This window comes from Elaeis guineensis, chromosome 2, assembly GCF_000442705.2.
Source record: "Elaeis guineensis isolate ETL-2024a chromosome 2, EG11, whole genome shotgun sequence".
Classification (NCBI taxonomy): Eukaryota; Viridiplantae; Streptophyta; class Magnoliopsida; order Arecales; family Arecaceae; genus Elaeis; species Elaeis guineensis.
The window spans coordinates 115,057,736-115,085,150 of record NC_025994.2 but is presented as its reverse complement, the minus strand read 5'-3'; the positions used below and the strand labels follow the sequence as shown (position 1 = coordinate 115,085,150).

Genomic DNA, 27,415 nt, shown 5'->3' with positions numbered 1-27,415 from the left:
CAGAAGATCAAAAAGACTACCCGGTTAAGTCATCCTTTTGTCTAATCTTTCAAAGGCCACGAGAATAGAGAGAGGAGAAAAGTGAAAAACATGCACTAAGAAACGTAGTGGATTTAATCCCTGACTCACTCCCAGAGAAACAGGTCGCGGTGAAAACAGAGACAACCCTCAAACAAAGGGTGAAAGCCTTGAGAAATGGATCCATCACGAGTATTGGAGAAGGCCTGTTCATATAAAATTTTGGTAGCAGAAAATCATAGAGCTAGCATTCCAACAAATAAAACCAATAGAATAAACTGATCCGACAGAAGTATCATTTTAGTTTCTGCAGCAGTGACTTAAGCCACCATTTGCTTGAAAAATGGCCGAACAAAAATAATCAGGTTAGGCTTCTGGACCTGCAAAACAAGCTAGCGGATTGTTGTACCATTTCTCTTGGTGATAAAATAATCAAAACCTAACGACAGAATAGATTAAAAAAACAAGAAAAAACGAAAATCCGCATTGAATTGATAAAGAGATTTACAGAAATTATCTTAAAGTCAAAAAAATATCTGGGCAACCAGAAACAGAATTTCAGACACAATGGTCACCTCTATCCTTCTTTTAGTCAATCTAACATTACTGACCGCAGAAAAATTTACATTCCTGCTCTATATTCTTCTCTCTTCCTAGAACCTCCTTACAGGAACCCCAGATAGGCATCGGTATTTCTACCTAGCAAGCACGAACCTCAGCAAGCCGGCTGGCAGCTGGCTGGCAACTACCAGAAAACTTGGATGCAAAGAGGCAAGATAGCCTCTTAATCATGGGCCTCATCTTAACAATCCCATTTGATGAGACACTTGCATCTTTATAAGCATCTGCATAAGTCTCATACCCTTCTAGATCTGCCTCAGTTACCAAAACTTCATCCTCCTTGAGAGGACCTGTTGTCATGGATCTGGTTCGAATGATCCTACACAATGAGAGGCTGATATCATTGCTATCATCTTCACTCATCCCATATCCTTCTAGATCTGCTGCAGTAATTAAAACTTCATCACCAGCGAGCAAACATACTGGCCTTGGACTTCGAATTGCAGGGAATTCCAGTTTGCGCTTGCGGTATTCCTGGACAGCCTGCATAGGTTACATGCACACAAGTTAGACGATAAAACCAGCCACTGCTGCTGTACATAAATGACGGCCTGTGGTTTCAGTGTTGGTGGACAGAGAAGCCGCACAAAAAACAAAGAAAAGACTATTAAAAATATTTCGGTTGAATAATATTCAATTCATTCCATCCCAGTCACTCCATCTCTACCGATAAAGGACCCCTACATCCAGCCAGCTAAATGGCCTATCAAAGATTTATCTTGTCAGGAAATCACACATATTGCACAACTACAGCATACTAACAAGCTCAAGGTCATTTAAGGTTTGTTCATATATCCACATATATTTAAGCAATCGAAAGAGAGTTATGGCCATGCAAAAGAGTCGCAAGGCAATTGCAATCTAGAGTAGGGAAATAATTAGACAGAGAAATGGACACCTCCTTTATTTTTCTTGTTACATAATGACAATTATTTCAATGAATGGATTTGACAATTCAATGTGGTAAGTGATGCACAAACAGCAAGACTTGTATCACCACATGACATTGAATCACAAAGATATTGCATCTTCTAATAAGGAGAGTTGATATCTCATGAATAAGCTGACAAAAGGATGCACCACAGAATACCCAAGCACCATTGTTCTCCTTTTTTTTTCCCCCAAGAGAAGGTGCAAAATCGCACCAATCATTCCATTACTCAGTGAAATAATGAAGAAAGGCATGCTATAATAGAGGCAGGAAAGCCCTCTGAAAGGGGAAGGTGTTAGTCACAGAACTGCCATTAGAGGAAACCAGTCTCTGGCATGGGCTGTGCACATGATAGCATATGTATCGAAAACCTTAGAAATATGGACAGTTATGATCTATTTATCATCTTACTTTTCCACAGCTCCTTGAAGAAGAAATTTCGAATTTATTAAGAGATAACAACTATGTCGATTGAGATGTACATAAAAGTTAGAATTTCTATGATGGGAGGAAAATCAGGACTCAGGATAAAAGCCAAAAAACAAAAGAGGAATGCAATGAGATGGATTTTGGTTTTTCTCCCACACATTAAGGGCATGTGTTCCACACCATCAGTGAATGCTTCATCCTTCAGAGCCCAGCTTTCTGTATCCAACTCTTTAAGAGTTGTTACACTATAATAGATGAATACAAGAACAAAATGCAAATGCGAGTAACAGGAAATGAGGGTCAAGAAAGACCCTAATGTATGAAATGGGAAATGTGATCATAAAGAAAGCAAAAGTGGATGCAAACCATACGTGAAAAATGCACAGAAATCATAGGAAAACCATATAATAAAGTAATTTTGAATGAATTTCCACTAAATTCTCAAGTATGCAATTTGATTTATGTCAATGTTCTTCTATCAAGACTATCAAGGAGAATTTTTTACTTGGATCTTCTTTCCTTATGTTGTTATGGATATGTGTGAGGGAGTTAAGAAAATAAATTAAATCATCCTTTTTTGATAGCCTCCCATCAAATAATATTAACAATAATAATAAGCAGAATTTTGGAATTAAGGAAAGCAGGAAAAGATTCCATATGCAAAGACCTACAGATAGGGCCCTTGCATATGTTGATGTAATATGATCATAAAGTTGAGGTCATCCATGCACTCCAGATACCCATGGGATTCTTTAATTATTATATACGAATTTACTATTATTTTACTTCATCAAAAATGAAAAGAACAAATGAGAAATAGCACATTGCCGCATATAAAGACTTGCCAAACAAACAGAACCAATAATGACATGACTTATATTTCATTTAACTATTCTATCAAGAAACAAAGGTTATTTCCTTACTCGCCATTGTGCAGGAGCCAAAAGCACTCGAGGCCTTCTTGATCTCACATATTCCAGAGCAGCTGTGGGTGTCATGTGCTTATACTCCACCTATGAATTTAAAAAAATAATAAAATTTATTAGAACACTTTCTAGAAGGTCAGAGACACCATGCTTTATTAACAGTGCTGGACTGGCTGACCTACACTCGTCAACTTGCATAATTCAGAAATGAGTTATAAGCAGATGGACAAGAGCATACCAGATAGCATAGAACAATTGTGGTGCTACGTCCCCTTCCAGCTTTACAGTGGACATATGTAATTCTCCCACAGGATGCATTCCCTATATAAAGAATATATAAGTTTCAATGTGTGATTCAACTTTAAAGGAAAGAAGAAAGAACACAGTTCAAACTCTGGATATGACCATCTGTAAGAACAGTGTTCACATCGTCAATAGTTTGGATGGACCACATGGTAAAATGTGAATTCAGAAAAACGAAACCAATTGGTATGGCTTGGTCTAATATGAAAAAAAAGGATAAATGACCCATTCTAAAAATTCTGATTAACTAACATCCAAATTTTCTATGAGCTATGCTACCATTTTTAAGCTTCTCAAGCCAATATTGAATAACTTTTAATCTTGTTGATTATTCAGAAAAGAAAAGTATGATTTTCTTGCTTTTTCTTTATTTTTCTTGAAAAACAAAAAATCGCAGAAACTCAGAGTACCCATCATTCTACCAACAGATCACAGATGTATATATGTGATACTAGATATACTGACTATGAACATGCTTACCTAAACAATAATGTAGATACATGATAGGTCAACATTTTTAAATATTAAGAACCATATTACAAGTCCTCATCTACGTCAAACCAATTTGCATCTTAACCATACCGATGCTCAACTTGACCTTCTATAGAAAGCCAGGCCCTTCATAATTGATCTACCATAGGTCATTATTGCACATGCTCATCCAGCTACACCATCTTATTCGGATTCCCAAAAAATTTGTCCTCTATTGATCATGCATTGGTCATAACTGCACATGCTCATGCTGTCTTAGTTAAATTCAAAAAATTTATCCTCTAAGTTTGAATCACTTGATCTTACCAAATCATGACAATTTTCTAGGTTTGTTCGTCTTGCCGTACATTTGCCACACCAGTCCAATTTCTACATCACACAGTTTATGTGCTTAGATTTTCTTTATTGTTGATACTCTTGGTGTAATTCCTCATTGACCTAGATTTGTTTCATAAGTTTCTATCAGCAGATATACGGGCAACAGCACCTCTCAGTGTCATTTCCTACATGCTAATTCTACCATAAACAACCTTATCAAATATAAGTACTGCTAATGAGGCAATCTTTTTCCTTCACTTATTTGCAATCATCACCAGGATAAGTAGTTACAACTACCTAAAACTTCATCATTCCTGAAAGATACATATCTTATTAAAGTTATGCTTATTTATATTATCCTTGAGTATGTACTGGTGCATCTTGTTTTCTCAATTTTTCCATGTCTAACTGTCTCCGATATTGCATAAAATAAGTACTCAGAACTCTAGACAGCACTAAATTATTTTGAAGCTCCCTATACCCAAATAAATATGCATTTACAGTGCCAAATTGTCTCTATGGATTTGATACACTTTGTGGCTTTTTTCCCCTTTTTGACAAGTGAGTTGATATACTTGGTGAAGCTCTCCGGACCATAAAATATGTGCTGCAGTGGCAACCGTCTCTGTGATCTGGATCACCAGTTATGGATTTCGTCTCTAAAATTCATGCATTGAAAAAGGGAAAGAAAGTGGCAAAATGAATATGCAGCTACAAATCCCAACAGGTTGGATCATGCCAAAGATGTCATCGGCATGGTGCCCACGAGCACCATGGATTTTTCATGTCACGAAAACCAACTAGACATAATATGCCACTCAATCTAAAAATCATGACATAATATAAATAGAAGCTAGACTAAGTCAAAGCTGTCAATGGTCCCAACCTGTACGCAGTAATTATTTATAGAATTGAATGGCTTGTAAGTTTGGCAATTTACTTTGCCCCATTGGGTACCCGACGCAGATGGAATAGGTTTTACCCAGCCTGCAATGGATCCAAGGTAACTACTGGCAGTGGTAAAACTCGCTCCGAACCTGACTCGGATATATATAACTCTTCACAATTCCTCTTCTCGAGACAAAAAATGATTTGTATGAAAAAAAATGTAACTTTGCCCAACCTGATCCATCCAACCCACTTCGTTTAATTCTACCCCTACCATCCCACCCCAAGACTCTACTTGCCCCGCCCTAGCCCAAGGCAAGTATGGGGCCATTACAGGTAATGGCCTACCCGATCCATTGCCATCCCTAATGGTTTGCAATAAAGACCAACACATAAAGAGAGAGAGAGATAGAGACTACGTATTAATTGCATCATACTGAGGAGGATCATCTATCTTAAACTTCTAAGTCTTAATTATCCTGAATTATACAAATGCTACAGTATAACAAGAAAGGATCATTGTGCCAATACAGAGGCCCGTTATTGGTTGGCTGGTGGCACAGTTCGTTACACACCCATGCCTTTCCATCCTGGGCCCATACTGGCACAACAAAGAAGGCAAGGAAGAGGGAGAATGGGGGGGGGAGAGAAGGGGGGAGAGGGTGGGTGAGGGAGAGGGAAGTAGGGAGGGAGAGAGCGAAGGCCAGCAGAACGCACCCTGACATGGCAAAGAGAGTGGGAGAGAGGAAGAATATGAGAGAGGAAAAGAGAGAGAGAGGGGGGGGCAGGGAGAGAGATGGAGGCCACCAAAGGGCTGCAGAGTGGCACGGAGGGTTGGAGGGGCTCCACCCTCCAGACCCCCGTTTCGAACGAAACAGGGGTTCGTCGAGGCTCCTTTATTCATTTTACAAATTTTAAATGAAACCAGTAATCCCCTTGCCAACTTTATTTAATATTTTCAAAAATAAAAAAAAATTATTTGAAAAATGTTAAGTGAAGTTGACAAAGAGATTGCTGACTTCACTTCAAATCTGCAAAATAAATAAAAGGCCCCGACGAACTCCTGTTTCGAATAAAACAAGGGTCCAAAGGGCGAAGCCCTTCCACCTCTCTGCACCCTCCTGAGCCCTCCAACGACCTCCATTTTCCCTCCCTCCCTCCCTCCTCTCTCTCTACCTATCTCTCTTTTCTTCTCCCTCTCCCATCTACTAGTTTCTTGTTTTGAATGCTAAAACTATCCCAATCCGCTGCCAACATAGCTCGATATGCCCCAAATTGGCACTTTGGGATAGTTCCACATTCCTTGACAATAATCATCTCAAGCCCTTGATTGGCCCTACTTCCGCAATGTAAGGCTGAATTACTAATTTCTTATAAAGATATATCATAAGATCTGAGGGCTATGACAAAGGAAAGAAACAATTTACATAGCACATGGTTCCATGTTGTATTCATAAATGCCATACATGGCATTGATCAAAATCCACTAATTGGACCCCTAATTAAATGGTGCATGTTAATACATGTTAAATACCACCAAATCAACATGTCAATCTTCTAATGCTTTAGGGACTCCAAGATGTAAAACCTAAATAATATTGTGTTAAAGTGATGCCACCCATAACTCAGACATAAGTACTCTAAGGTGAGAACTCACAAATATGAAAACACCCACTAAATAAGCATTCTAAAAGGCATGATCTATGCATCACAACAAGAATATAGTATGATGCCATTCAATTTTCAGCTAAAGTAGCTGCTGAGCCCATCGGTAGTTGCTCTAGCCAAACAACGGGTGGAAAAGAGACTCTATGATACCTCTTATTGTCATTGATACCTCTTATTGTCATTGATACGATGGATAGATATCCTCAAGTTACATATAAGGCAAGATTTAGAAACTTGTATATACTAATAAACATCTCTACTATTTTATGATTTTATTGCAAACTCTCAGATGAACAAGTCCAACCCTCAAGTTCAACTCCACCACAAAAAGGAGAGAGCATGCCTCTTATCCCGCATGCTTAAACGTGATCAAGTGGCTCTACCCATCTAGAGGCTATGATTGGAACTTTACTCTCCTTTCAAGACCCTCACTGTTTTACCAATAGGAAAAAGATAGAGCACTAGAGCCATGGTTTCAAAACAGCTGAAACAAGACAGTACGATTGGTATTTTACCATTCCGACACAATCTGAAATCCTATGCATCAATTTGTACCAGTGCATACCAACAATACCGTACTGACCATACCTGTGGGTATTAACTTTTTATTTTTTGGAAGCCGTTAGATTTTATACATGTCATCGGAACCGGTACCATATCAATATCATACCATCTCGATGGAAAAATATTACAGGGTTCCATACCAATATTTAAAACCTTAATTAGAGTGCTTATCACCATGTCTGCCCTACCATGATTGAGTATCACTAGCCATCTAGAGCCGCAATTGGAACTTTGCTCTCCTTCCAAGCCCAACATGAGATTACACGCCACTAATAGAATCTATGCAGCTGACCATGTGCATCTCATGAGATGCTAGCAAATATATTCCTAAGCCTTATTTTGATTAAGAAAAGACACTAGCTTTTCTTTAAACATAGAATTAACCATCAACTAAAAAAATTAACGAGATCCACCTTAAGTTTTAACTTGAACACAAACTCAAAAGATACCCAGTTTTCTCAATTTAGCACTTTTAAGAGCAAAATTACAGATTGACACAAAAGACAAAAATCAAACTCAATTTCGTCTTCAAAATTTGTATATTTTTGAGATGCATACACCATCAGATATATTTTCATTTCCTTATATATTCATATCCATATTAATGAATCTAGATCATGGACGGCAGAACCATCCTAAACTGTTTGGTTCGGGGTGTGCCAAGTCATACCAACGGCAAACCGGGACAGTTCCAGCAACAAAAATGAGACCAGCAGCAAAGGAAAAGGGGCAGAAGGAAAGAGAGGATGGGAGGGGGGGGGTGGGGGAGAGGTGCTGTGAGAGGGAGAGAGGGGGGGCTCGGAAGCCCTCCTCCCCTCCAATGCCTGAGCCCATGAGCCGACTTCCCTCAAAGAAGCCAAAAATAATAAGAAAAGGGGTCAAACCCATGTTTTGTTCAAAACAGGGCCCGACCACCGGAGGAGAGGAGAGGGCTTGCCTCTCTCCCTCCTTCTCTCTTTTCCTCTCTCTCCTCCCTTTTCCCTTTATTTTTTTCAATTTTCACCGGGATGGGACGGCATGGTACCATACCATACTACCAGCCTACCGGCATGAGTACTGATTCTGGTACTGCAGACCTTGATCACATATATTAGCTACATATTCTAATTGGAACCAAACACATAAATGATACAAACTTTCGACCTTAGGTAAATTCTGCATATGTAAATAAAACGAAAACCAAATACAAATTTGATATGTTGTAGATAATAACATATCCTAAAACAAATATCCTACAGAACTTCAAAATTTGGTCAAAAAACTTTCCTTTTCACCTCCCTCTTTTTTCAAGACTTCATCCAGCTCATAAGCCTCAAAATTATAAATATGACATTAAATATGAAAATTATCCATGTTTTTTATTTTTTTTTATAATGTCACCCACTATGCAAATAATAAACTCATATGACCAATAATGGATATCACTTCCAACTTTTGGTTCATAATAAACTCATAAGACCAAATAATGGGTATGACTTTCAACTTTTGCTTCAATGATTGTACTCTGTATCTAATAACAAATGCTTTGAGTGGATAACCCATATCCAGAACATAAAGCAAAATTAACGTTGTCAGTATACAGTCCTCTTTTTTTTTTTTTTGGAAAACACTATGACATGCAAGCCCAACCACAACAGAATTAAATCACTACTTGAAATACCTCAACATCACCCGACCCTCCTCTCATCCTCTAAACCTTCCTATTAGTAAAGTACCCTGATTTTAAGCATTACTTATATAAACAAGAAATATGTAAACCATGGTTATGGTGCATAAGTATATTTTTCAATCTTATTCAGAACCATGCAGAAACACTCAAATATAATATCAGTCAAACAGCCAATAGCCAGATTTCAATGTAATCCCTCTAGGTATCATGCCTTATTTAATTTCTGTGACTAGGGAATAAGGAATTTTTGGGAATATAGTAACAAGATCACATACCCATCCATGCTCTCCTTCGCCGGCCATACATAAACGAACCTAATAAAATTTCATACAAACAGAAAATAAATCTATCCACTGTCACCAAGAATCTTTTGAAGGATGGCTTGTATAAGTGGAGCCTACTCATATGCACATATGATAAGAAAACTGCAGAACTAGGTCAGCATTGACCTAAATATTCTGTTAGAAGCAGGAAAACAAATCTAACCATTGCTGAATGGATACATACATAGATATTTCATGAAGCTAGATTCTATAAAGCAAATTATCAAAAAATAATGAAATTTGACAGCTCTAAATCTGGCTACTTTATACAAATAAATTTCAACTAATATGATACATCAACACTTGAGAGATCAAGTAATTTTGTGATAATGAAATCTAAAAGGCACGGAAGAATGGCCATCTAAGAGGCATGTAAGAAAAATGATTGCATCTGTTGAAATAGATGTCGGATAAGATTCTTACTGTGGATGAAATCTACAGCTCGGCTGATATCCACAAGTGAAGGGGCAAAAAGGTAGTCTCTTGTTGGAATCACTAGATGATCAATCCCATGAGCCTGCAAACAGATAAACCAGGTATAAGCCATACATAACTTTGACAAGAAAAATGACCGACCTCCCTTATACAAACACAAGACACCAGGTAATCTAACGCCAGAACCTTCTATTGATGCATTGAAATAGTTGATCTTTACCAGGGTTCTTTTCTGAAGCAATGATTATTACAATACATGCATAAACTTGGAATTTTATGTAACATTATTTCATCAATATGGCCACATGATTTTTCTTTCTCAGTGAGCCCTTTGTCTGACAAGAGGAGACTAGTCAGATCACCCTTTGCATAAAGGCAGAGCTCTATATGGCACAGCATTGCAATAGAGAATGCATAAATTGTTGGCAAATGATTAACTTAAAGTATTAAACACTAAAAGAAAACATTTACCTGATATAAGGATGACGGAACTAGGGTTTCATATGGTTCATTTAGGGTGATGACTCCTCGAACCCCAAGCTGCTGAAGGCGGGGTACATCTTTGGGAAATGGAACAGCGCCAAGCAAAACGAACTGAAAAAATGGGGAAAAAGCAGACTTGCTGAACATCAGTTTATTTTCTGCATATGCAGCAATGAGTATAACAGCTAAAATCACCATTGCACCAGCATAAAATCAAGGGCATGACAATACTGAAAATCCATTTTCTTGGCAGTCAACTGATTGACTTCCAATAAACATATTAACTAAGACGATCTAGTAAAGGATGTGTTTCATGAAGAAGTTGCCGTTGATCCTTCTTTGTTTACTAGCAGATCATTTATAAATATCTACCTGGAATTCATAATCCTACAAATAAGCCAAAAAGAGAATAACCAAAAAACATCAAGTAGAGAGTATGTCTTGAGGCATGGCAAGATGCATTGATGGTTTTTTGATTTCTGAAGCCTTAAAAGAAAAGATTGCCAAAGTTGGCATTTTGCATAGTGTTTGTTATTTCACGCCCATTTTGGAATAAAGCAAGATATGCAAATAGGATTTTGCACTTATAATTATAATCTGGATGAAGTTTTAAACAGAATAAAGGAAATGTAATGCCAAGGGTTCTTATAGGGAACATTTGAAATGCAGGATGAAAATGATTTAGATTAGTTCGTGGGATGAAGATATTCCAGGAGGCCTATCACCAACCAACGTGCCCTTTTTGTCTTTTTTTTTTCCCTCTCTTTTTTTATTTTTGTGTTTTTCCTTTCACAGCTCACAGGATAGATACCTGTGTTAGGATGAACAAGTGATGTCAGCACTATGACCATGGAGAAAATAATCAATCGGCAGAAGGCTTAACATCAAACAGCCCACCATACACTAACCAATGGGGCCAGCTGCATGGATCTAAACGTGATCCATTTGTTTTGTGAACTAATAGCCATAGATAAGAGACATCAACAAACAGTCACAAGATTGGTGGGAAACTTTGATAATTTGCTTATGAAGGAAATGTTTGCTAGGAACTATGTTACATCAGATCACCATCAAGGTATTAAAAAAGTATCCATGGCATGCATAGTCCATTAACTTTGCAACTGAGCTAGCACTTGTAACTATATGAAATAGAAACAGAACAGCAAGAGATAAAGATTGACTATCTGGAAGGTTTTGGGTAAGTAACCATCCGCTAGCAGGGAATTCCAAAGAATGTATGGATAATGCTGTCAAAGTGAAACAAGTTTTGCATGATGCATTGATAACGCTATCAGAAGTGAAACAAGTTTTATTTTGCAGAACAATATGATGGCATAGGACTGAATTGATATTACTTTTAGAGGTGGCAAAATGCGACCCAACCCGTGTTCGACCCACCATAAACGAGTTTGGGTTAAACGGATTCAAGTTGTAAACAGGTCGACCTGCTTAACGTGTTTGTTATTTGGGTCAAGTTTGGGTTCTAACCTTCTATCCTATTTAACTCGTTTATTATACAAGTCGGGTCGGGTCGGATACCCACTTATGCTTGTTATCTTTAAACGATGGCCCCCTTTCACGGTTTGACCATTGGTCCATCGCAGGCTTAGGACCATTTAAATTTTAAACTCCTATCACTTCACCCACGTGGTCCATAGCCTTGTGCACAGAGTAGGGCAGAGTTCCCTTTTTTCTTCGGTTTTTTTTTAGGGGGGGGGAGAGTGGGGGGTAAAAAAGTCCAATTTCTAGATATTTCTAAGGCTCCAAATCACCATTTTTGGCTTTTCCCTATCTGTCTTCCTCTCTTGGTTCCAGAGGGCCCTCCCCACCCCTCCAAATCCTTTACATTGGTCCCTTTACCTCCCCTCAAATCCCCTTAATAAATTACATATATAAATGTATACCCGTTCTTTCTATTCGGTATCGGATCGATGGCAGTGCCAACAATAGATTCAACCCACCGCCCCACCGAAAAACACCCCGATGCCAACGGTCATCCTGAACCAAAAAGAGCCCAACAATGAGTGGTACACGTGGAGTGGCGGCTAGCGGCAAGGAGAGGTATCGTAGGGGGTGACACAGATCTTGTGCTGGGGCCGCCAGGAGTTGGCATTGCAAAGGGCGGCATTGAGGGCAAGTGGTGGCAGAGGCGGTGCTATGCCTCATCGCTTTCTCCATCCTCACCATTAACCATAGCAAGGGCTAGGCCCTTAATTCTTATTACCACTACAAGCAATTTCGGTACCCGCCCCCCCTCCTTGATTTTTCCTTTTTGCCCGTTAGATCTGACAGTCCTAATGAGAGGTCTCTTCCTTGATCAATTAGCTTTTCTTTCCAAAGAAATTTGTAAATCTAATGGGATGAGTTCAGGTATTGCATGTCGGTGAATGTGATTAGGTTCGTCTACTCAAGATTCCAGGTGTACATGCAAGTTCATCACATGATGAAAAAGAAGAACATCATCGACCGTTCAGTTAGGGACTACTTCGACTTCACCATGGATCAGGTAAACAGCTTTCCAATTTTGAAAGCCTTCTGACAGGTTAAACAGGTATAAAGCTACACAAGTTGACCTGACCTATTTACTAAACAAGTTAAGCAGGTCAAATCGGATAACCTATTTGTGCAAATTTAGGTTTCAAATCCTAATCTGTTTAATAAACAGATCAAGTTCAAGTTAGACCTTTTTTGACCCAACCTATTTATGATCCGATTTGACATGCTTGCCACCCCTAATTACTTTTGGCGGCCCCTTGTCCAATATCAATATGTCAATCAGGCCCAAAATTGTGCATATCATTAACTCAAGGCAAGAACATCTTATCACCCGAACATAATTATTATCATTAATTTTTTTGAAGAAAAGGCATGTTGTGTCGCTGATGCCTCTGATCATCACAACAAAAAAACAAAGAAATTAAAAACACAATTTATGATTAGCATTAAAGAATTGCACCATGACACATATAATCTTCCAACATGAATGAGGGAAACTATTCGAAAATATAGAGCTGCCATATCTGCCATATTCAAAAATACACATCTGCCATATCCGCCATATTCAGAAATATATATTTGTATAATCTGCCATTTAGATGATAGCCATATTTTTAATCCTGATTTCTAGACCACAATTACATCATTGGCAAATTAGTCATTTTAGGAAATTTGTTACCTCCTTCATAGATTAGTCATTTTAGGAGATTTATTTTCTCCTTGGCAGATTAGTCATTTTAGGAGATTTGTTATCTTGCTTTGAGGCCTAATTCACAGCAAGTCTCTTGTATATATTTTGATATATTGGTTATTGCAAATCAATGAGAAATCATCAAGTTCCAAAATTTACATGGTATCAGAGAGGGTTCTTCTATCCTAAAATTCGTTAGCCAGTAACCATGGCCGAGTTTAAGGTCAGGGATACGTCATCGCGGCTTGTGGGATATCCATCCAATTGGGAGCAACGGAGGAATGCACGAGGGAGAAAAGATGGTGGAACAGCAGTTGTTGCTAATGCTGTCCAAACCAGCACAAAGCCCAAAACGTGGCACCACAGGGCTTCACTAATGAGCAATTTCAACAAATTTTGACTCTCATCAACAGCCCAAAGGACCCCACGAACTAGCTTGCAGATGAGAAATTTCAATCTGTCAATAGCGATGTAGCATGGATTCTCGATAATTGGACATCCGTGCACATAACTGGGAGAATAGAGTTATTAACTGAGCCCAAAAATATCAATGGGCCGTGCTTCGTACGGATACCCAATGGCGAAATGGTCAAGGCAACTAAAATGGGTCAAGTACACCTGGGGCCCAAATTCATTCTCGAAGATGTTTTATATGTCCTGAATTTCACTTGTGGCCTTATTTCTATTGGAAAATTGATGAATGACTTGAATTGTTCAATGACACATTATTCTACATTTTGTCTTTTACAGGACCTCCCGATTCGAGTGGGTGAGCTGCGAGGGGTCTACTATTTTGGACGTGTGGCAGCCTTATCCACTTTCCCAGTAATCAAGATAGAAAATTATGATATTTGACATCAACGGTTAGGATATCCATCACGTCAAGCTTTACCTTTCCCTCCTGGAATTTCACTAAATAAGATTGAGAATAATTTTTGTGATGTATGCTGTCGTGCTAAGCAAACTCGAACATCATTTCCTATGAGTAATAATAAGACACCTGCTTGCTTGAATTTAATACATTGTGATATTTGGGATCCCTATCATACATCTTCATTGTCGGGTGCACACTATTTCCTCACCATTGTAGATGATCACAGTAGGAGCACGTGGATATATTTAATGAAAGAAAAAAGTGAGACTCATAGACATCTGATTGGCTTTTACAATATGGTAAAAACACGGTTTGGTCATGCCGTAAAAATAATCAGGACCGATAACGGGCAAGAGTTTATTTCCAGATTGATGCAAGATTTTAAATTGAGCAATGGGATAATACATCAAACATCCTGCAGTCCACAACAAAATGGTAGGATCGAAAGAAAGCATCGTTATATTCCTAATGTGACTCATGCTGCAAGATTCTAGACTTGTCCACCTATCAAATTCTGAGGTGTGTTCTAACGACCGCATACTTGATTAATTACACACCCACACCATTATTAGAAGGAAAGATGCCCTATGAGGTCAGGTTCCGACAAAAACCGCAATATGACCATCTATGTATATTTGGTTCTCTTTGTTACACTCACCGAAAAGCGAGAAATAAAGATAAGTTTCTTGAACGGGCTAGGCAGTGCATTTTTATAGGGTATCCCCATGCCAAGAAAGGGTGGAAAATGTTTGATCTAGAGATGGAAGAAGCATTCATATCCCAATATGTGATCTTTCACGAAGACCATTTCTCCTTCATGCAAAATCTCAAATTAGATGAGCCTGCACCAGTCATGCCTCTTCCAACTGAAGTAGATTAGCCAAATTCTCTGAGGGATGTTGAGCTGAAAATAAGCCCAGGCGAGCAGGATTTCAATGAGGGCACTAATAGGGCCGATCAAAACAGGCCTTTAACAAGCCCAACTAATCCGAACAAGGGGAGTTTGAGCGGGTCAGACGAGCAAGGCCCAGTTGAAGGGAATGAGCAGGCCACAGCTGAAATGGGCCAGGACGGGAAGTATAACCAAATTTTCAATCCAAAGCTCATCTTCAATCAGCCCAAATAAAAATACAATAGAGGCTAGGTGTCCACAACGAGATAGAAGGCCGCCAACCTATTTTCGAGACTTTGTTTGCCACACCATCTAACCCAATGATCCCCTCAACTGACCACTCCCATGATTTCCTCATGTATGTCCCACCCCATTGAAAATTATGTCACTTAGGTTGCATTTGGTAGCTGGCAATCTATCCAGATTGCTGGCAATTTAATATGGTAATCAGGATTACTGCATTTGATATGATTTTTAGATGATAATTCAGATTACCTTGGCAATCTGGATTGCCTCATAGGAGGCAATCGGGATTGCCTTGGGGAGGGGTGGCTATCAAGATTACTACTTCTTTAGCAATATTGCAATAAAAATTTTGGACAATTATTCTTTAAAAAAATCACACAAAATCCATTGTCCAGCCCTCCCTTCTCTACCCCACCCCCTCTGCGTGCACCTCCGGCCCACGACTCCACCCTTATCCCCCATCAACCCCCATGGCTCCTCCATGCCCGTCCCCACCACCCCCATGACTCTACATATGCCCACCCTCTCCCCACCCCCCAGTGCCAGCGATTCCCCACACCCCTCGACCCAGCATTTTTTCGTGCCACCACCATACCCACATTACTCCCATTAATTCTCATCAGGAAAAAAGAAGAGCACCAGGACAAAATTATTGAAAATATTTTGAAAATTTGATTTTACATTATCGATAATCTGATTGTCATAACAAACATATCAATCAAGATTTTCAGTAATTTTACTGCAACATTACATGTGTGTACCAAATACAGTAATTAATATTACTAACAATTTAATGGTGGCAATCTATCCTAAAGGCAATCCACATTACCTTCCAAAATTGTCTGGCAATGCACCAAACGCAACCTTATGAACAATTGTCAAAATCTCATAAAGCCTCTGTAGTTGCTCTTGATTCTTCTATTGAGCCCAGGACATACTCTCAAGCTGTGAAAAACCCTCACTGGCGTGAAGCAATGGCTGAGAAAGTCCGAGCCTTAGAAACTAATGGCACGTGGACGATTGAAACGCTTTTCGAGGATAAGAGACCCATCGGATGTAAATAGATGTACAAAATTAAATACAAGACGGACTGGAGTATTGAACAATATAAAGCACACTTAATCATAAAAGGCTTCACACAAATCGAAGGACTGAGTTTTCATGAAACTTTTGTCTCAATGGCTAAGATGGTGAGCGTGCATTGTCTCCTTGCGGTTGCACTTTCCAAAGGATGAAAACTCCATCAGATTGATGTAAATAATGTATTTCTATATGAGGAGCTCCACGAAGAAGTCTATATGCAACTATTGTCGGGATTTACCTCGATTGGGCATAACAAGGTCTGCAGGCTCCGAAAGTCTTTATATGGCTTGAGACAAGCCTCCAGGAACTAATTTTCTAAACTTTCCTCAACATTAAAGAATTACGATTTTGTCCCATCCATGGCTGATTATTCTTTATTCACCAACTCTAACGGCAGTACATTTATAGCTGTTTTAATCTATATCGATGATCTCATCTTAGCTGAAAATGATTCTCAATACTTCTCTACTTTCAAACAGTATCTCGATCGATGCTTTCACATTAAAGATCTCGATCATTTGAAGTACTTCCTGGGCATTTAGGTGGCCCACTGCGACTCCTGCTTATTTCTCTGTCAGTACAAATATGTTCTTGACATTTTGACTGAATGCGGCATGCTCATAGCTAAACCATCTTCTTTTTCACTGGAGTAGCAACACAAGCTCTACGCCGACTCTGGAGCACCACTGACTGATCCTGGCTAATAGAGATGCCTAGTGGGGTGTCTCATTTATCTGACAATCACTAGATCAGAGTTATATTATTCAATCCATATCTTGTCACAGTTTATGCAAGAACCTCGAGAATCACATTGGGATGCGGCCATCCAAGCGCTCCATTACTTGAAACACAACTCGGGCCAGGGGATTCTTCTAAGACTTTCATCACTTCAGCTCACTGCTTACTGCGACTCAGACTAGACAAGTTGCCCTATGACTCGGAGGTCATTGATGGGTTACTTTGTTATGCTCAATAATTGCCCCATATCATGGAAAACAAAGAAACAAACAACAGTTTCTCATTTGTCAATAGAGACAGAATATCGTTCCATGCCACAGCCACTAGTGAGCTATTTTGATTACGGAGTTTTCTATCATCCCTTAGCGTTGACCACACACAACCCATACGAATATATTGCGATAATCAAGCGGCCCTTCATATCACCGCCAATCTCGTCTTTCATGAATGCATAAAACACATCAAGATCGACTGTCATTTCATTCGTGAGCATATCCAATCTAAGGCCATCATGCCTGCCCACGTCTCCACCAAGTACCAGTTAGCTGGAATTTTCACAAAAGCACTTGGACAGGATCATTTTCATTTTTTACTTTCCAAGTTGGGCATTCTCGATATTCATGCTCCAACTTGAGAGAGAGTATTTGAAAATACAAAACTGCCATATCTTCCATATTCGAAAATACGGAGCTGCCATATCTAGAAATACACATCTGTCATATCCGCCATATTCAGAAATATATATTTGTATATATTTGTACAATCTGTCATTTGGATAATAGCCATATTTTTAATCCTGATTTCTAGGCCACAATCACATTATTGGCAGATTAGTCATTTTAGGAGATTTATCACCTCCTTGGCAGATTAGTCATTTGAGGAGATTTATTATCCCCTTGACAGATTAGTCATTTTAGGAGATTTGCTACCTTTCTTTGAGCCCTAATTCATAGCAAGTCTCTTGTATATATTTTGATATATTGGTCATTGCAAATCAATGAGAAAGCATCAAGTTCCAAAATTTACAGAAACCACCAATTTAACAGGCATTCGAATGCAACAACATAATCATTTTGTTATTGTCACAATAGTTTCATGCACTACCTAACCCCATGCATCAGGCGAATTACTATCAGAATATTAAATAGGAAAAAACTTCTATAGTCGGGCCGACCATGGAAGGAATTATGGTCGGATCGTGTCTGCCACAATGCATATATTGGGACATCCATCAAAAAAGAGACGATTATGTGATGTTTATCTAAACTGTTCAAACACCCCTGGGGTTTATCCATTTCTCTTTTCTTAATATTTTAACGCGCGGTGTAAGCACGCGCGACCACCCATCTTTTAATGGACGTTCCCGAAGCATGTCCGACCATAATTTCTTCCATAGTCGGCCCAACCATATAAGTTTTATCCTATTAAATAAGCAAACTACAACGTTGTTAATATGTTTACGAAGCCAAATATAAAGAAAAAGCCAGAAATATCTTCCTGCATGTCAAAGTGACCAAAATTCTATCCGAAAGAGGACATGATTTCAGCATCACTGGAATTTTGAAGCAAGCAAATTTATCCCGTCAAAACACGCTCGTGTTAAAAAAATTAAAAAACAAAAACAAAAATGTTAAGAAGAAATTGATACCTGATCGACTTCGTCCCACCACCGGAACTCAGCCTCAATCATGTTCCGGAAGACATTGTAGAGAAGTGTAGGATAAAAGAGAATCCTACCTCCCGCCCCAACCAGCGCCCTCTTCGCCTTGACCGGAACGAGTTCCCGGCCACCAGAATCCTCAGATCCCCCGTCCTCCAGTTCCGTGATTCTCATAATAGGTTGTCCAAAATCGAAGACTTAAAAGTCACGATTCCTCCTCCAAAATCGATCCCAATGGCGCAACAGCACCGGCAAGAAAAGGCGATCCTTCTGGAACAAGAATCCACCCAGAAAATCTCTAATCGTTGAAATAGAAAGCCGACGTGAGGAAAGCCTCGTCCGACGAAGCCACGGCGAGACGAGCGCAACTCAAGAACCGAAATCTAAACGGATTGGAGAAGAAATTACCTCGATCGGGAGCTTGTCGAAAGCAAATTCTTGTTCCGACCACGGATTCTGGCGATTCCACCGAAAATCCACGGGAAATTGGGGGGGAACTCTCGGAGATCTCTCTCACTCTCCCTGGAAACCCTATAGCCTCGGCTGGTCGGACGACAAGACCGACGAGAAACGAGGAAGCCGGCTGCCAATAGGAGCCGTTTTATAAACGCCGTTCCGTCTTTTCCAAAATTAGGCCGAGACCAAATGCTCCTACGGAACAGTATAATTAACATATACACTCCCCTCGGCATTGCAGAATTCAATCTGGACCGTCTATAATTATACAGTTGTAATCAGGAACGCAAGGATAACCTGTCTCGCGGGACAGGTGAATGGAGCCTCTGAGTTTAAGGCCAAATCTTGACCAATGAGGGACGATCTAAGGGCACACAATGGTCTTTAGCGAACGTGGAGAGTCCAAAGCTTCCAGATTATCGCGTTAGCTCGGCCACCACGTCAGCTGTTACCTGGAGTTCTCTCGCGGTGAGGGGGTGGGCCAGCGTGTGGGGCCCCTTGTCGTCGACGCGTACGTCAGGTTGTGGAAAGATGGAACCATTCGGGTTCGTGGTTTTGCCAACTGGCCGTTGGTTGGGAACAGAAGGGGCCCACAGGCCACGGATTATGCCGCGGTGGGGCCACAAGAAAAAAAAAAATCCTGTCAAAGTAACGGCCGTTAAATTTCATAAGGACATTAGACATAATTTCTTTTGGATACCGACGCAAACTTGCTTTCAAACTAAAAGCATCTGTCGCTTTCGTCACTATGCAATGACGACAAAGCCATCGTTGCCTATCCGCGTCATTTATCTGTAGAAATAAAACTTTTAATTTTAATGCGGCCTTTTTTTTAGCTTAAGAATGGATTTTATTGGACCAAATTTAACACTCGAACTGGACCGACTACTGTTATAACGAAAAAATAACAGTATCTGAAGTTTGTTTTTTTGGACACATCCTCATTATGTTGGGTCCCAGTTATGGTCGAAGTCGTTGGCGTTGGGTTGGATTGGCCCGTTCGAGGGCGATGGTGGCCTTGGCGGGGAGGTTTCGGATAAGGGGCCTGGGAAGGGACACGGACAACGACGCACCGGGACCGGTTTCACAGTCGTCGGACGAATCGGCGAGCGGTGAATCGCGATGGGTTTCAAGTTTTGAAACAACTCCATCTACTCTCTAACCAAAACATAACTCCACCTACTTCACCTTTTACGACTGTAGAACGTGGTGGGCTCACAAACGGAGATCCTCCACGACCCGTTAAAACAATATTATCTACTTCCGCCAAGTGGAACCCACCTGGTTGTCCACGGTGCGGTCCTGTTTTTGTTAGGTAGTAGAGCAGTATTCCCACATGATGCTACACTTACCCATTGTTCTCATCAGTCCGTCAAACATGGCACCGGTCTTTACCCAAATATATATATAAATATATGGCGCTGGTGCACCACTCGAACTGAATCTCACCGACTGGATCCTGCCACGTTTGAATGATAAAAATATTTTACCAAGTAATGCTGGACATGACCACTTTGTTCTAGTGCTAGTGTGAGACTGATGCGGTGTCCAATTATTTACCAACCTCCGTGAATTGTGCCAACCCCGCATGAATCACACCGATTGCAGTTGCCACATTTGAGTGGTGAATAGACCAGTGAATAGTAGCAATGTCTCGTCTTAACATTACAAATAGAAGAAGTACGGATGAGATTTCATTGGATAATCTGTTTCAGATCGGGGTCATGTATGATGCGATGGGGAAGGCAGATCTTTTCCTGGGAAAGCAGTGCATACACCAACTTTGTTTTAGGATATGTGGGGTTTGGATAGGACTATGGCAGCATTTTTTATTTTTTTTTTGGTGGAGTTTTTTTTTTCTTTTTTTTTTTTGTTGATATGTCATTTTCCAGGGTAAGGAAGCATACATCGGCTCTAAAGGATTGGATGGAACTGGGGCCATTTGTTTGACGAAATTGAGTCCCGTGAATTATGCATCACATGGCTATGCACATTATCCATTATAGTTGCTTGTTCCCACAGATTTCATTCATCAAATATTCATCTTGATGTATTGCCACATAAATGAGCAATTATGATCGACATCATATACGAACATACCATGCATGCCGATGTAGGATGTAATCTCTTATTTGATTGAGAGTAATCTGACATGAAAAAATAAATTTCATATTAAATTATCATATTTGGTGAGAAAAATATATAAGAGAGATGATTAAAAAAATGATGGATGTCATATTTATTTTTTGAGAAAAGATAAAATAAATATCATTAATTAGAAGGTAATATTTTTTTTTCATATTGGATTAACGAATGGAACTAATTTGAAATTATTATTTCTTCATAGAAATACCCTCAATTATATTATGTAACTATTATATATAATTAATATTAATTATATTGAGATATATATATTATATTAATATATTATTTAATAATTTTTATAAATAATAACATATTTAATACAATAATATATTTATTAATAAATCTTATTTATTAATAAATATTTATTAATTATCAATAAATCTAACATAGGATTTACTAGTAATTAATATTTTATTTATATACCAAAATATATATAATTTTTTTATAACAAGAAACATATTTTTTCATATATGTATGATTAATTTTAAAATAATTTATGTAAATATATTTTAATATTCAAAATAGCCAATATTGATAATATTTATATAAGTAAGTTATAGATGGCCAATACATGGACCGAGAAAAAAATGTTGTTGCTTGAATTATTTTTTTCATGGCATTATAGAAAATTTGATAATATTTTCATATAAAATTACCTTTAAGCATAGTAATTTTTTTTAATGCTCTTTTCTAAATAATGTTTTCAAAAACCAAATGTGGTAGAATTTATTCCCCTTGCAATCATTTTTTTAGATAAATTATTTTCAAGAATCATCAATTATGCCATAATCTAATATACCCCAACCAAACGAATCCTTTGAGTTATATTTTTAAGTTAGTCATTATGTTTTTGATTAATAAAAAATTCTCTTCACAATCACTAGTGATTAAAAAATTCTTGTCTTCTTAATTAACTAGAGTTTCCTGCGATGACAAAAGAGTGATACCAACAATGCTCCCAAGAATGATCAAGTGGATGCTATTTATGCCCGTGACACTCAAACTATTTGGGATGCATTTAATTCAAAATCAAAATTAAAATTGAAATTGAAATCGGAATAGATTGGAATAGAAATTGGGATAGTCGTATCTTTTGATGCACTTGATTCGTAAATAAAATTAGAATCAAAATTAAAATAAGATTTGAATATTAGTGGAGAGTAAAGACTGGGTTTTGAGGGTCTGGAGCATTTTTATTTTCCTTAGAATTGGAACAGCAATAGAACTCCATCCAATAGTTGGAATGGGAGTTATTTATTCTAATTCACATTCTAGAGTTCAACTCCCCCAACCAGATAATCCTTTATAGAGGGTGTTTAGTATGGGATGATCCATGAAGGATCCATGATGATTTAAGTGAAGGTGATAATCATTGTATTTGGTCGTACCCCACTGATTTATATGGTAACGATCCTAAATCATCTCTAACTCCTTAAATCATCAACTAAACCAATAATGGGAAACTCGTCCTCAAAGATGGATATCCAAGATTATCCCAACACAATGATCTTAAGATAAAATATTAGGATAATCTTGCTCTTCATTTTAGTAGTTGAATATTGCCAAATCTCGATATGCTAGACATAAGAGACTTTAGAAAAATATCATCTGAGAAAGAGCATCCACAAGGAAGCACCATTCATGAGATGTTTAGATTCCTGTCTTATTTATTTCCTCTTCCCATTTTTTTGACCGTAATGATCTTTTAATTTTATAAGGCATTGATTTCTTTATTTCTTGATATTTTGACTTTTTATTTTATTATATATATATATATATATATATATATATTTGCTTGGGTCCACTTTGTCTTCTTGAACATTGACATCCATGCAGAAAATTGTAGTTTCTTCTTTTGTCTTATAGATCCACCTATATACTTGAGATGCATTGATTTTTTTGTATAAGATCTAAGATGCAAAGATTTCTTTCGATAGATTCGTCATATGGATCTATCTATCTCCAAAGATATTTTATCAGGATTCTTTGAGTATAAATTTTTTGGGGCTGTGTCCACTACCGGATATTGGCATGGAGCATGATATGACAGAAAATAGTTTCAAGGAAAAGAAAGGGCAACACTGTCTCAGTTCAACCTATGCACTCACGCGCGTACGCACACAGACACACACACATATATGCTTTATTTAATAATAATAATAGCTGTATGGTATATTGCCTCACTTATAACTCTAAATTTACATGTAAAAAAAATAATAAAATATTAAGAATATGTTGCAAATAGTTGATGCTGCGTGGATTTAATTTGATCGGAATTGACATCAATGTGAATATGTTTAATCTATCCATTCCCATCCCGTGTACGTTGAGCTTAGTTTTTCTTTCTATCTTGCGCAACGCTAAAACCCATGACATTAGGGTCAACGGAAGTTGTCATTTGCACTTCATCATATATATATATATATATATATATATATATATATATATATATATATATATATATATATATATATATATATATATATATATATATATATATGTATATGTATATATATATATATATATATATATATATATATATATATATATATATATATATGTATATGTATATATATATATATATATATATACACACACACACTCACACACACATCACATCAAGGATCAAAATGTAGTTTAATTATCTAAAATTGTGGCAACTAAAAGTAGAGTCTATAACAAAATAACAAGACTAGACTGGAAATGAGCTCCAACCAGATGAACTTCAGATTAGATCATGGGCTCGGTTTGAACAATATCAAATTGAATTTTGCTATGATGCTCTAAAAGATATTTTAATTTTTTTATCATTTATATTTTTTTAGTCATTGGATTAAATATGATCATTCAGATTTCAATCGATTAAAATGCTCTTATGCAATAAATATTTCAAAAATTAAAAATATTTCAATAATGAAATGATGGCAAATTTCATAATTAAGTAAAACTATTTTGTTTTCCAAAAAGCCTTCTTCAGCCAACGAAGGAGAAGGAACCATAGGTGACAGGGGCATGTACGGAGGGCAGAGAAGCTGCGGGCACTGGTAGGAAGGGGGGTAACTGCGGGTGGAGGATTCATGGGTATGCGAGGGGGCGACTGAGCCACGAGTGGCTGGGGCGAAGGACCAAAGGTAGAGGAGCTACGGGCGGCCTGGGTGGGAGGGGGGTTAGGGGTTGACCACAAGCCAACGGGGGGCACGAAGAAGCCACGGGCACCAGAGGATTGACCGTGGGCAGAGGATCCATGGGCACGTGGGGGTTGGACGAGCCGCGGGTGCCAGGGTGAACACGGGCGTGCACAAGGAGGACTAGGGGGTTGTGGACCAAGGGCGGAGGACCAACAGGCGTCGAGGGCAGAGGGAGGAGACCATGAGCAGACGAGCTACAGGTGGGCATGGGGCGCAGAGACGTCACCAATGGGGGGAGACAGAGGAGCTGCAGGCAGAGGTCCGAGGGAAGGAGCCGCGGGCAGAGGATTGCTTGGAGCAGCCGTGGTGGCACCTAGAAGGGGGTGGGCATGGAGAAGCAGAGAGAGGTGGACTAGTGGAGGAGCCGCAGGGAAGATAAAAGAAAGAAAAAATAAATATATATTATTTTTGAAAATAATAATAAAATATATAAAATCCTAATGTGTAATGCCTACATTATCTTTTATAATAAAATATAATAAAAAAGTATTGTAGCAAAACTTATATCAGACTGGGTTTGGGCTTAAATATAGAACCTATTTTTTTCGAACCGAGCTCAAGTGTATAATTGGTCTAGCCCAGGCCTAACTCGAGCCCGCATCCAAATTCAGGTCTGATGCTAAGCCTGAATTCAGGCTCGAGCTTGAGCACTTGGCTTAGTTTGAGCCAGCCCAATTTTTTGACCTAAATGGGTAATTCAGGTTGGCCCAATTGGTTTCAGGCTGGGCTTGAGCATAGGCTCGGACTTGATTTTTGCAAAAAAAATTGGGCCTAAGTTCCATCTAAAGCCCCTAAAAAAATTTCAGACCAACTTGGATAGGAGAATGGCTCAAATCAGCTCCGCTCGATTTCAGCCTTGAATACGACCATTATAAAAGCCAGTATATTTGCTTGTACTCTTAATTCATGAGAATTAAGAATACATAACAAATCCTCTTGGCATATACCAAAGGTATTTGTGCTATTATACCGCTAATAATCTTAGATTTTCAGGGTACACCAAATAGGTTACTTATGGATATCCGAAGATCTTTAATCACTGGATCATAACATATTAATACTGTGATCTTAGATCAGTTGGGATTAGCTTATCTCAAGATGAGAATCCCTAATGATCTTAGATCATCATAATGATCCCACCTAGATAACCAAATGCCCCTTTAATATAGTCGTTGGTAATGATTGCTCTAATTTGGCCATGAGTTGTAATTTACTCATTGCATTATTGTGAACTAGGATAACATGATATGTCATTGATTCTGGTTATAGTCTTATATATAGTTTGCAGATTTATCTCGTTTATTATCGGCACAATGAAACAGTGTGCGTTTTCCTTCTGTTTGCTTATTTTTTGAAGCAGAGTCTCCAATCACTCCTTAAGAGGTGACAGATGAGTCAAAAAAATTTTTTGAGTCAAGAATTGAGACCTAACTTTAATTCCATCAATAGAGATGATTATTACATGGACCATTTAGATCAATCAATATTCTGGAGCTGATTAACCCAGCTTCTTACTTTCCTTCTTAGCCTACCCATAACAACAACCAAGGATTTTCTCAGGGTAGAACTTCATTAACACCGGGTTGTCATTCACAATCAAGTGGACTAAATAAGCAATTGTTTTTTTGCCTTTTATTGTTCTTCATTTTATTTGAAATTTTTTTGTTGCGGCCAATCTTCTGTCATCCATCATCGGTGAAGAGCACCTACAAAACAAAGTCCTCTCAGATCGAAATTGTGTCCGATGGAGACCCTCCGATGCTTAAATCAGTAGGGAGTTGGTGAACAACAGATAATGAGTAATTGAAATGGCAGGGTATTAATCCAGAATTGTCTTAACCATACTGCTCATTTATCCTTCCTTTTATAGATAATTCTGATATAATCATCGAGCACGTGGTCCCGCTTTTTATGGTGCTAAATTATCGAACCATAATCATGAAGTTAATTGGTTATTTATGCCCACTAATGACTGTGACATATAGTCAATAACTATTTATAATGGTTAAATATGTTGAGGAGAAAAGCCAACTATATATCGATAATAGTGATAAGTCGGTAGTCCTGAAGATCCGAATGACCATCGATCGATAACTCTGATATGCTAATAGTCTTCGATCGGAGGTTAACCGAATTGTCCATTGTTGGTTGATAATAGCCGACTGTCGGTCAGTAAACTGACTGTTAGTCGGAGTAATGTGTTCTCAGGGCCAATGTAGAGTCAGAGTCGAGGGTCGATTAAATTGTCCCAACAGTTGCCCCCCACTCTCAAGTCCAAGGTGGTCCAACGTATATATTATCACATGGTCTGTCATATTGAACGAAGGGAGTCGCCACATGTTACCTCGAGCCCCAATTTGGCTGCTGGTCTTTATAATTTTTGGAATATGAGAGATCTCGATTGTTTTGCTGTTTCGATAGCTGCAAAATCATCATTGGACTGTCATTTCAATAAGATAATTCGACGCCCAGGACATTCGGATGATTTGATTCTGATTAGTAGATCTTGGTCACATGTCCAAACACTATTGGATCGGAATTGTTCATGCGAATAACGGTGAGGTGGCACGATCAGGAGCAGGTGCATCGAACCATCCGACCAATGATCGGTCTGAATGTTACCATGTGTCGTCATCTGATGAGATTCAGATTTGATCAATTTCATCCAAACCATTGAGGGGTCTTATATATATGGGATCGCTTTCAGTCGGACTTTTACTTTGCATTTGTCACCATCCTCTGCAGCGAAAGGTTCTATCAGAAAGCTACCCTAGTGCTAGGAGCTCCAGGGTACCCCTTTTCTGCTTTAGATCAAGTTTTCTTATCTTCATCCTTGAGTTCTTTTTCTCCCTTTAGGTTTTCGCTTTAGGATTTTTTT

At 38.5% G+C, this 27,415-nt stretch overlaps 1 protein-coding gene across 2 annotated transcripts; it reads right to left on the bottom strand.

The window, feature by feature from the left end:
- Positions 1–489: 489 nt before the first annotated feature.
- LOC105040151 (phosphatidylglycerophosphate phosphatase PTPMT2) lies at positions 490–19,350 on the bottom strand. 2 transcript variants are annotated; one of them, XM_010916557.3, is made up of 7 exons: positions 19,157–19,350; positions 18,737–19,018; positions 10,057–10,179; positions 9,574–9,667; positions 3,164–3,246; positions 2,923–3,012; positions 490–1,122 (listed from the first exon to the last, which is right to left on the bottom strand). In XM_010916557.3, the coding sequence occupies exons 2-7, from the start codon at positions 18,920–18,922 to the stop codon at positions 718–720; spliced, it is 981 nt and encodes a 326-aa protein (XP_010914859.1). In that variant the 5' UTR covers positions 18,923–19,018; positions 19,157–19,350; the 3' UTR covers positions 490–717. The 2 variants fall into 2 exon arrangements, with proteins under 2 accessions (XP_010914859.1, XP_010914865.1); XM_010916563.4 differs by having other exon boundaries at positions 18,737–19,046; positions 19,157–19,332.
- Between the last annotated feature and the right edge of the window lie 8,065 nt (positions 19,351–27,415).